At 38.5% G+C, this 12708-nt stretch overlaps 1 protein-coding gene across 1 annotated transcript in view; it reads left to right on the forward strand.

Annotated features, from left to right (window-relative positions):
* The window catches only part of LOC136829728 (ras-specific guanine nucleotide-releasing factor 2-like), a 59008-nt gene that overhangs the window by 11723 nt on the left and 34577 nt on the right, over window positions 1-12708 (forward strand). Inside the window, 3 exon segments of the mRNA XM_067088534.1 lie at window positions 4113-4306; window positions 5418-5543; window positions 7267-7369. Coding sequence (XP_066944635.1) covers window positions 4113-4306; window positions 5418-5543; window positions 7267-7369 — 423 coding nt within the window.

Raw genomic sequence — 12708 nt, forward strand, 5'->3', positions numbered from 1 at the left:
AACTAAACACCTAACACCTTTCTAAAAGATGCTGACCTCAGCAATCAAACATAAGGGAATGCGCCCTGGTGGATGTAACAAATCACTTGCAAGAATGGAAACTGGTTAGACAAAGCTGGTATAAGCTGGTATAAGCCACCAACAACCAACCAAATGGGAGATTTATTTGAAGGTAGAATTGGGCTTGGAGTTTATTTGGTAAATGTGCTTCAATTGGGTCCCACCCCAAATTAAAATAAAATAAAAGCAATTTGCTAAAGACTGACTGACTGGCTTAAAGTTCTCTGGCATCGCAACATCTAAAGTAATATGCTAAAGAGAGACAGACCAGGCTAAACACACTTCTTTAAGGTGGAGTTAAATCCGTAATTTTCCAGAAAATGAAACTTTGGTTAGTTGGAGGTTTTGAGGGGAAGCTTCCAGCAATTTTTTAACCTTATATTTTAACAGAAGATGAAGATTTGATCTTATTACCTTTGCAAAAGAATTTCACAGAGCAAAGTAAGTGAAATCAGAATGTGTCTGGAAACCACGGAATTCACATTGATTGTGGTTCCTTTATTTAGAAAATGGCATAGGTTATGGGAGTCAAGAATTGCTTTGTTCGACACTGGCAATTAACTACCAGCATATGGTCTCAAAGTCGAGTGTAAGTTACTGGTTCAAACCAATCAGATACCAAAGTTTCAAACTCTGGGATCAACTATTTTGGTCAATCTTTTAAATAATTCACTTCCAGTCGATAGAATTCTCTGACTTCCGCAGTATATCTTTTAGGGCTGTAATCCACTGATGCATTACTTTTACTGCGAACTAGCCTCGTTTTTTGGAAGTGACCTTCAAAACCCAGATCACGTCACGGACAACATAATAGAATGAGGTTTTATTTAGTTGCTTTAGGGGACACATCAAGGTACTCGAGTGCAATCTAGCTGCAGTTTGTTCTCCGAATAACATCTGGAAATGGTATTTGGGTTGTGAAATGTGGGAAATACTATCGCCATCTAATTACTGATATTTAAATTGTGAAATATAACCAAACGATTTTTATCAAACGAATCTATACACATCTCACATTGTGAAAATTACAATAGTTAAGTCAGAGATGACCACCATGCTTGTACTGTCCTTCTACTTGTGACATGAGTTTTTAGGCAAGTGATTATTTTTGCACAGTGTATCATAGTCTGTGTACAGAGGTATATGCATGCTATGTGAAGTGAATAGACTATGGATAGAATACATGTCATTATAGTGTCTTTCTTACTATGAAACTTTACTATGGACAAAGTATCTTGTACACATTACATCACAGCTTGCCATACAGATGATATACACCATTTATCAACTTTTACGTCAGCGCAACAAAGTGGGCTCATTTGGCACGCCGAGCAAATGATTCAATGCTTGCCAAATCATTAGCAAATTAGGTAAGATATGAAGGATTAGTGAAAAATGGTTGTTTGGGCATCAAAAGCTTGTTCTGAGAATTACCTTAGCTGACTCTCAGCTAAATGTACACGTGAAAGAGGCATAGTTGGGATCTTTTTTGTGTTAATGACGACAAAAGTAACTCTTCTGAAAATGTTGCAGCCTAGTTTTCAAAATATTAGCATCCCAGGAAAGTCCATTTTACTTTTTATCACATTCTTCTGTATTCTTATGTCCTGGTAGCACTCGATTTCTTTTTTTTTTTTTTAGAAGTGCTTTCCTGAGTGATGTTTGAAGGCTCCATAGCAACTATCCTGCTCCAGTATTCTTGTATCTGAGTTATGTACACTCTGGTCAATGGGAAATTATTACCTAGCATGTCCTCTGGTCATCAAAGAATAACTTGGGAACAATCAGGAGCAGATCTCTAGTTCCTCAAACTAAGCTTCAGACAATGATGTTTGATTTTGTTGTAAAATGAAATTTAAACTCTTCAATAGTTTCTTGAAAACTCTGGAAGTGGAACCTTCCAATCTAGAGTAATGAGAATCAATGATGATGTCTCCTAGAAGGGTGGTCTTCATATGATGAGCCTTACGTTGTTTCTTCTCTATCTTTAACTAACTGAGATTCATTGTCCTTGTTGAGCATTTTTCTGAAGTTTGTCTAGCACTTAGATCAACAATATACACACTTCACCTACTTCACAAGCAGAAATACATCGTGCCTTTTGGATGTATTATAACAATGAAAGAGGAAAAGTGGTACAGTGACACGGTTGACTTTCCCAACAATTGTGAAACTAGAATTTTTAAAATTTTGAACCTTTTTCACTGTCATGGGCAATTCATAACCTTTCATTGATTTTATACTCCCAAGATCAAGCAAGGATCCAGCTCAAGATGAAAATTTAGTGGTAAGCTTTACTTCTGCTTCTCAGGTTGAGTTTGCCTCATTCCAGCATTTGCCCTTACCTCAGGGTTGCCCATGTGGGGGCCGTTGGTTGTGTCACATGTGGGAATGTCCAAGTCTCAAGTGGTTTGTTAATCAGAAGTCTGTACATCTGCTTTGCAAGACTATGAAACATTGCAAAGTGGAGCACTTTTGACAGTTACTGCTCTGGATCAATCATTGCTCTTTACTTTGAGAACTTGTCACAACACTAACCTTGCTAAGTAATACGGCTCTTGCTATATAGTAAATCCTTCCTCCTTTTTATAGTCTTGAAATTTCTTGTGTATAATTGGCACATCTGCAACAGATATACAACTGTTACGATCTGGATCCCATCAAATATTACAAAAGTTTGTACATTTATAAAACCTAAGAGACTCGGCAACTTGAAGCTGTTTCAGTAATGCCCTGACCTTGCCTTCAGTGGATTAACTTATTCTCTTCCATGTTTTCCGAGTATACAGGGTAAGATACACTAGGGTTATCCAATGGAAGAACATTTATAGAAGCTCTAGAAACATTTGGCTTTTTCATACTTTTCAAGAGCACTTGCCTGATATTTCCACAGAAAATCCTGAATAATTTTCATGAAACATTTAATTTACTCTAGGATGAGAGAGTCTGTGAGGAAGATTCTTTTGAAGACTGGCTTCATGCCAAGCAAGAAATATCTTCAGATATATTGCTGAACTTGAAAAAAATACAAATTGGAGAACAAATATATTTACGAAATCTACATACAGTTTCAGAGTGCCACGCTCACTCTTCAATGTGGAAACACTAAACTAGTTGGGTTTCAGTGTCTCCTTGCTGAAGTGGGAGCCTGACTCTCCGAAACTGTATGTGGATTTCTTAAATATATTTGTTCTCCAATTTGTGTTTTTTTCCAAGTTTCAAAGTTTGGTACTGATCTGTTATCATCATTGCTGAACTTGAGAAGATTAGGACTCCCCTCCTGCTGCTACAATAAGCCATTTGGGTGTATCAAGTGACTTCTCAATTAATTTTTATTGTTGCTTTCAGATGCTTAAAGCACCAGTCAAAAAGTTGTTGCTTACTCAGTTTTCAGAACAGTGTCAGGTAGGGAATCCTTCCTGGCTTTGGATTTTCCTTTTAGCCAACAATGCTGTGGAAAAAAGGACCCCTCAAGGTTCCTAAAGGTTATCCAACAATGCTACTTTTCATTTTCTGCCATAAGGACCATTTGGATGCTATAAATATGCTTGATACTCCGTTTCTAAGTGTTTGACAAAGGTAAACAAAGCATACTACTCAACAGAATACCTTGATTTGCAGCTGAAGGCAACTAAGGCAGTTGACTCTTCTGAAACAATCTTTCCCAAACTTAGCAAAATCACAATACAGGTTTTTCTTTGTGCTATAAAATGATTTCAAAGTGAATATGATTCAGAAATAGGCATCATCCCGAGGCAAAATTGCAGAAATTTCCAATACCTCAGGTAGGGTTGTGGAGAAAGAATTGATTGTACAATTATATTTAGCGCCCGAATGTAAACAACACATTTTGAAGAACAAAAAGTACGGTTCAATTTCAATTAACCTTGTAACCAATTCTTTGGAAAATGGACCGTCGTAATTCGTTATAAGCTACCAATTTTACCATTAATCTTGAAACAGAACCTCAACAACAACCATCCATTTTCAGATGAACAGTACCTTACATCTTTAACATCAGCAATAAATTTTTGCCATTTCATCTCTTCCAGGTGACTTGTTCGACATGCTCTTGCCAATGCTGAGTATCTACCAAGAGTATGTGAGGAACCACCACTACAGCCTGCAAGTCTTGGCAGAATGCAAGCAGAACCAACACTTTGGAGCTTTCCTGAATCGACTCGAGAACAAGCCGAGTCTCCAAGGAAGGACGCTGGAGACATTCCTCACCTACCCTATGCATCAGGTAAAACTGTGATTAATCTAGCTATGATAACTATGAAATGAGTGAGTGCTGTGGTCATTTCCCCTGATAGGAATTGGCTCCAGACAAACAAGACATTAGCAACTACCACAGTCCAGCTGTAACTGGTGAATCAAAGGTGAACACCTTCATCTTTATCTTAACCCTTTCACAGCTGGTCCGCTGGTATAGCGGTCAGTGTCATGGAACGCCACTCAGATATGGCGAGTTCACGTCTCCTCCAGGGTGATGTAAAATCACTGGCTCTGTATCATGATCAGTTACTGCTGCAGTGTGAGGTCTGCGGTGGGACGTTGAAACCAACACTCTTTGGAAGCTTGAATTTCAAGTCAATGGCCCCTTTGGTGTGCTTGTGCCATGTGAATAGGTTTCATCTACTGAAATAATAAGAAGAAGAATTGCAATTACTCTCAAACGTTCACCAGTCTCCTCATTTTCTCTTTAATATTTCCAGTCGCACTATATTATCTACAAATATCAACCACTCCACAATCCATTCACGGCCAATCTCCTATCCAACAACTTCGCAACTATATCTTGCTGTAACTCTCTGCGTCAGTTTGTTCATAAAGATATTAAAAGCAATGGAGATATAAATCAGCCTATCTTAGATTAATTTTTACTCGGTATTGTAATACATGCTTTGTTTTCATCGCAGTAATTGTTACCTACTCTTAAAATGGTGCCCATTAAAATGAACATCCTCACCATTTACATGGCATTGGTATTTATTTTGCTTTAGGGTTTTCTAACTTTTCACGCAGCTTTTTCATAATAAAAACGAAGGTACACACCTTTAGTCTCATCTAAGCCCACACTGTTCTTACCCTATCAATCCTTCTGCCATCTATTTTACTTTATCCATCAAAACCTACCATACACCCTCATTGAAATACTGTGTAATGAAATGACTTTGTAATTTTTCAAGTCGCCTTTATCACTACTACCTTAATTTGCAGAAACGATTACTACCACTGTTACATACATATCATATGTACCCTGGGCAGCTACTGAATCAAATTATCCCAACAGTGTCACAGAAATTATAGCAAATTATCAACTCCTTTCATTTATATATTTTTGCTCTTTCCAGGTTCCACGTTACATCATCACTTTGCACGAGCTTCTGGCCCACACTCCCCACAACCACGTGGAAAGGAAGAGCCTGGATCATGCCCGGCTGGAACTGGAAGACCTCTCCAGGCAGATGCACGATGAGGTGGGTATTGACGAGTATTCAGAGAGTGTTTCTTGGTGGTCTAGAACTCAGAGAATCAAAAGGGGTCTTGGTGAAAGTTACTGAACCACCTCATGAGTATTCGTGGGTATACACTGGCATTTTTATACTTCACTGAGTGGATTTGGGTCATGGGATGTAAAAGTTGCAATATCTCGTGAAAGCTATTAAATCATTATATTCTGCTTATGTTTTCTGACTTCTATAAGTCTTCCATCTCTCAAAAGTGGGACCCTTGCTTCCTCTGAGCTTTAACCTCACTTTTATTTTGAATGTAAACTGCATAAAAATATAACAAATATGTCTGTTATGGACAAGACAAATGAGAATATTGCTGTACATAATTTTATTACTTGTTTAACAATGTCAAATACTTATGAGCAAAATATGATGAAAAACAGAGAGAGAGAGAGAGAGAGAGAGAGAGAGAGAGAGAGAGAGAGAGAGAGAGAGAGAGAGAGAGAGATAACAAATAAATAGATGCGCAATTAGTATGCTGTGTGTTATGACCCATTACTGTTCAAAGGTTGGCCTTCCCCACATAGCACATAGTTTTCATGGCTTTGTCAGTCTCAGATATTTAAGTTAACTGCTCTGTTATCTTAAATGTAAGGAACTTAGTGGTTTGTTGGATCACTCTATAGAACTAAGTAATACGTCTTTTTCTCCAGGTGCCACGATGAGGAGGGTAATTAGCCCTTTCCAAGTTTCTCCGGAAATAAATTTTTAAATTTTTTTTTTGGGGGTGTTTTTACATTTGCTAACAAAACTGAGACTGTTTATTTGCATTTTCAGCATTCCAATACTTCATAATAATCCTTTAGACCGCGTAATTCGGACTATTTACCTTGATTGTTAATGCACGCAAATATTGAGAGAATGTTGGTTCATAAGAATACATTTTTTCCAAATATTTGTTCGTTAAGGGAAATCTTTAGGTTCGCTGCCAAATGGAAAATTATTGTACTGCTCTTTAAATATCAGTATACAATTCCTTTTGGCCCTCCATTTTAGAGTGACGCCAGTCAGCTCTTAAGCAATCAGTTAAAAGCATACCTCCCGTGAGGTATGCGTGAAAATGAAAAAGCTTTATGAAAATATTCAACAGTTATTTGATTATTTTTAAAATCTTTTGACGCTGAAAATGTCGGCAGAAAAGTCCTGTAGATGAAGTTGAGTTTATAGCACATCGAGTAGTATATATATATATATATATATATATATATATATATATATATATATATATATATATATATATATATATATATATATATATATATATATATATATATATATATATATATATATATTAACTTTTAAGGAATTTTTAGACAGTTGTTTTGATACGTTGGCAATTCCATACTCGCTGGAAACAAGTTGTAACAAACAAGACTTTTGGTAAGTGAAGTTTACACAGGCAGGCAAGCAGGCAGACAGATTGTGCATGTGTGTGTGTGTGTGCGCGGGCGGGTGTGCGCGTATCTGCTTCTGCGTGTGTGAATAACAGAAAGCCCTAAAAGTCTGGAACCAGTGATAAGAATATTAACTGTTTCACTCCTTTATCTCTAGTTCCAGACTTTTCAAACACTACACATCTACAAGTAGTGTAAATGCACTACATAATATATACATAATGAATATACATATACATAAGTATATATACTAAAGCAGACCTTCCTTCCTTCCCTCCTTCCTTCCCGTGCAGGTGAGCGAGACGGAGAACATCCGGAAGAACCTGGCCATCGAGCGCATGATTGTCGAGGGCTGCGACATCCTGCTGGACGTCAACCAGATGTTCGTGCGTCAGGGTAAGAAACCGGCCGCCTCGGCCGCCCTTAGTTCATGCTTTCCTAAAGAGGCCGTGCCTTCCTTCCCGCGTAGGTCTATCGATTTCCCCCGCAAAACCACCGACCTCTTCACCAGCGAGGACGGCGAGGAGGTCAGCGGCACGCCAAGGTCGCAGAGGTCCCACTCGACCGTCTCGTACATGTCCAAGGAGCAGCAGATCGCCACCTTCGGCAACCGCCGGCGGCTCTCGTCGCTCCGGCAGAACTCCCTCGGCAGCGCCACGCCCGCGCTCATAGCGGCGGCCGCTGCCGCCGGCTGCTCCGCGGGGGCGTCCATGGTGCGCCACGCCTTGAGCCTGGGAGCCTCGCCTCTCTCCCCGCCGCACCACGACGCCGGACGCAGGGCGTCAGACATCCCGAGGCTTCGGAAGAAGAGCGTCCGCATATCCGACGACTCCTTCGACGAGTGCGAGGAGCTGGCGGCTTCCGGCAGCGTCGCCGCCGTCGCCGCCGCCGCCGCCGCTGCTGCTGCTGCCGCCAATCCGCCGCAGCCCGCCGAAGAGCCCGTGGCGACCTTGTCGTCGTCGGGCAACACGCCTTTGAATTCGTCCCCCGAGGATAACGGAGACATCGTGCTGCCCGGGATCACCCTGCAGGAGGAGTGCTTCTCCCTAGACTCACTCGAAATGAAGCAGAATTCGGCGACGTGAGAGAGGGACCGTGAAGTCCAGTGGAAAGGCGTCGTGTTCTCGTTTGCGGTCGATGTCATCGTACATCGTACACCCAAGGTCCTTCAAACAGCAGAGACCATATTTAAAGGACCTTGCGTACACCGATGCAGAGGATTTATCAACGAGGAATTCCGGATTTTTGTCGTCGCCGAGAACTTTTATTATTTCCAGTACTCAGTCAGCGTCATCTAGTTGGTTTTTACATTTAGAATTATATTCACTCATCATTTTTAAGATTTCCGTGTTCGTCAAAGATGGCGGGAGCAGTTGGGTCTCGTAATTCACGAGATATATTAACAATGCATTTTTCTTACACGTGAATAGTTTATTTACAACGCAAGAAAGGGACAAAAAATTTTTTTTTATCTTTCTAGCCACGTTCGCGTGTTTATTTCCACTAAGGTGTTATCAGTGTTTAGTTAATTTTTTTTCTCTCTCTCTCTCTCTCTCTCTCTCTCTTCTCTCTGTCTGTCTCTCTCCGTCTTTATACACACACACTTTATACACACACATAACATATCTTACATACACGTATGTATATATACAGTATATATATATATATATATATATATATATATATATATATATATATAATATTTATCAATCACATACACAATTGTTCTGTGCATTAGAAGAATTACTAACAGGACCTCATTCAAACTGGATGGTATCTAATGGAGTATTTATTCTGAATGTATGAAAGTTACAGCTTTCTTGGACAAACTATATACTTATGATATATATAATATATATATATATATATATATATATATATATATATATATATATATATATATATATATATATATATATATATATATATATATGTATATATATATATATATATATATATATATATATATATATATATATATATATATATATACACGAGTTTCCTCTCAAAGGGGTGGCACCAAAGCGCAATTGCCCTTCCAGTTGCTTGCCTATTCCCTTCCCTACCACAGCTAAAATCCACTGCAGTGGCCTAATTTTCAACAGGCAAAATGAGTTTTAAAAGATCGCATTTGATTTGTTCCGCCTAGCCTGGGAAACAAACCAGGTCCTTCTTGATGGAGGGTAGTGTGTCCTGACCCCTGGATTGCGAATATAAACATACATATATACATATACATATATATATATGTACATATATAAATATTCATGATATATATATATATATATATATACATATATAAATATTCATGTATATATATATATATATATATATATATATATATATATATATATATATATATATATATATATATATATATACTGTATGTATATAAGCATGGGAAAAGTACATAATTCTAAAATCATGAAATATGAATATTAAATATTATTGAGGGATTCAATGAATCAATACGAATACAAAAATATTCATGACTTGACCAAATAAAAGCTGATTCCCGGGGTGCTTTTGGAAAGAAATACCAACAGTCTCAACCAAGATTACCGGGATGGGTCCGGGTCGAAATCGCCGTGGGGTACTCGAGAGAAAGACAGTCCTAAAAGGACTCAGGCCAGGGAAGCTAGTGGATTTCTGTAGAACATTCAGCCGAGTCACGCAAAGCGCACTGGTATCTCCTATACACGCAGGTGTAGGTTCGTATGTTAGGAAAAATACAAGTTTACTTTTAATTTGTTATATTCGTAATACTCCCAAAATCTGATTACTTGTTGCCAGTTTGTTAAAATATGTAGAAAATCCACACAACCTTTTGCAAAGTCCCTGCTAACAAAATAAACAAACTGGACAAACTTAATCAAAAATATAAAATTTTTGTTGAGGGTGATAAAAATGATGTATTTCTCAAATGAGATTTTCAAAGGACAGAAAACTGACAAAATAATCAGTTATCAAGCACCATTGTTACTTTCGTACAGTCAGTCTCAAAGAGGAAGCACAGCACAATATGGCTACCTAATGAATTCTTGGTTTCGACAATTTTCAGTCATACCCAACTGACGAAAGCACTTGCTGATCTTTTTCATAGCCCTTAAAAGGTTAGCAGCATCTTAAAGTCCTGTACGCTGCATCTATTCAGTGGCGTAACTAGCGTTAGTGGTGCCGGGGCAGACTTTGAAAGTGCCGCCCCATTCCTGTGCTAAAAGTACTCAAGTGGTGCAAATTAAACGGACATTTTAAGCCTTAACATCTCAATCATTTATTTTATTTCATAAAGCTAAAACAAAAACAACACAGTGGATTTACAGTGGAACCCTACGAGCTCTGTTCAGTGCTCTGATTGGACAAAACATGCTAGAAAACCTAGAATTATGCCAGACCAGACCTGCTTAAAATATGCCAGAGTGCCACCTCCCCAGACAGTGCCGCCTGGGGCGGACCACTCCCCTGGCCCCCCTAGTTATGCCACTGTTTCTATTACATATTTATGGGCAAAAATCATGTAGTGAGTCATTTCTGAAAACAACAAAGGTCCCAGAACACTATATAGACCCTGTGGAACACTAGCTATGATTGGCTTGGTAAAATTATCATCCACAATACATTCCATTATAACAGGAGAAAAAAGAAATCATAAGTATTATCCAAACATAAAGGAGTTTTATACATAATGTCAAACCATATGCAAGGAGATGACAAAATAATCAGCCTTTTGGGAAAGAAGAATTTACATTGCTACCTTTGCTGTTATGATTAGAGACTTTAAACTCCAGAGAATATTATTTGTGTATATTCCAAATACACACAACTAACAACTATTACTTTACAACAGACAATACTTGCTGACTCAGAAGACAGAGACCAAGTCTAGTTTATAAGAATACACATACAGTTCCAAAAATATACTTCATACTTGAATTATTAAACAATACAACTCCCATTCCATTTACTTTTTTTTTTAAATGTCCTACCTTTCTTTCCCTTCATCAGCGACCATTCTCCTGTTCAAGATTTTGCCAGTGATTCAAGCCTCCTTCACACCATAGCCATACAAGTCATTCATACTTCACATTGACCTTTGTTTATATCTATTAACCCTCAGTAGTGACCACCCAGAAAAGCTAGATGCTGCTGGGGCAAAAGTTTCTTGAACGTCCATGCCACAGGGTTTGGGGTGAGCAATTTCATCCCCAAAACCTACTGAAAACCGAAGGAGTAACACCTTCTGATGCCACGCCTTCAAAGGGAAAATGGCTTACATAGCCAAGCCTCAGTGTTTCAGCCCATTTTGTCTTATCTGTAAACATTGCTGGCTGCAGTGTTTTATGAATGAGGGTAGCAGGAGTGGAGTGTTCAAAGGCATCCATGTCATTTTTCTGTAATCACTGTAGTTATAATCATAATTTGCTCATCATTCACTGCATGCATGTGTTGTTTTGTCAGCATCAACATCTGGTGGACGGCAACTTATCGTCTGGTGATGTCCGGATATGAAAGACTGACTCCTGTTACAATAATCGGCTCTGCTACCAAACAAATAAATCTCCCACGAAATTTGCCAATGTCTTGAGGAAGGGAACAAGAAAGTCTGAAAATTAAGGACCACAACTCATAAAAAAGGCATTGCTGCAGTCTTTGAAACCAGGCAATGATTTGCTCAAAAATGTAAATCCAGTAATGTTCCCTTGCCCCTCTTTTTGTGAAGGCAACAATGTTCACTTGCACCCCCTTTTTTTAAAGAAGTGCTCCTTGAGATGACCAGCACTTTCACAAATGAAGTGCCCTTTTGGTTCCATTGTGGGGAACTCTACTGATAGGCCTGACATCGTCAAAAATTGTTCTTGATTACTTTATTTGCTTGCTTCTACTAAAGGGAGTAAAAAGTAACTCAGAATACACCAAAAGAGTCATCTACACCAGGTGTATGAACAGTGTCTTTGTTGACATTGGGAACCACCATGAACCGAAAGCAATCCTATCTAAATAACAGGCGAATTCTGTTTCCAGTGTTACTGCTATCTCAGGTAACAACAAAGGCTCCGTTTCTTTAATGTTGGTACATGAAATTATGATACTCCGATCTCCCCTTCTCTATATAAACCAAGACTACAAACATATAGAGAAGTCTAAATATGAAGTTTAAAACCTAGGAATTCTGAGCTGCACTAGCTTACGGTATTAGAACCTTCACACATTACTGAAATTAGAGATCAGTCAACATTAAATTGTAGACTTAACCATATTCCGTCCACTCCTGGCCAAAAATTCTTATCAAAATCGATCTATACAGTGTAAAAAATAAATAAGTCAACAACGGGGTTAAATTCATCGCCATAAGGACAGAAGCCTAATAAATAAGAATACAAGTGCGATGTTACTGCATCTCTCCAGTGGGAATTTATCAATTCTTCCAGGCTGGAAGAAGTGGCCCTCAAAACATCACTTAGAAAGGAACATTGCCTGGTGACCCATTTGAAAGTTCAAATGAATGTATTTCATAAACTCAACCTGACAACATCCAAGGTTATGAAAAGACTTCATAAATTCATTTGTAATAGGCATACAATGACAATCATTTGATCATGCCTTCAACATCAGAATTTTAAGACCATTATTCAGAATTGTCTAGTATGCATAACAGACTACCTACAGGGGAATGATTCACTTTTGATGGAACTTGAGTCATCCACAATGAGTGTGACTGTCGTGATAGAAAAATA

This window comes from Macrobrachium rosenbergii, chromosome 45 (genome assembly GCF_040412425.1).
Source record: "Macrobrachium rosenbergii isolate ZJJX-2024 chromosome 45, ASM4041242v1, whole genome shotgun sequence".
Taxonomy (NCBI): Eukaryota; Metazoa; Arthropoda; class Malacostraca; order Decapoda; family Palaemonidae; genus Macrobrachium; species Macrobrachium rosenbergii.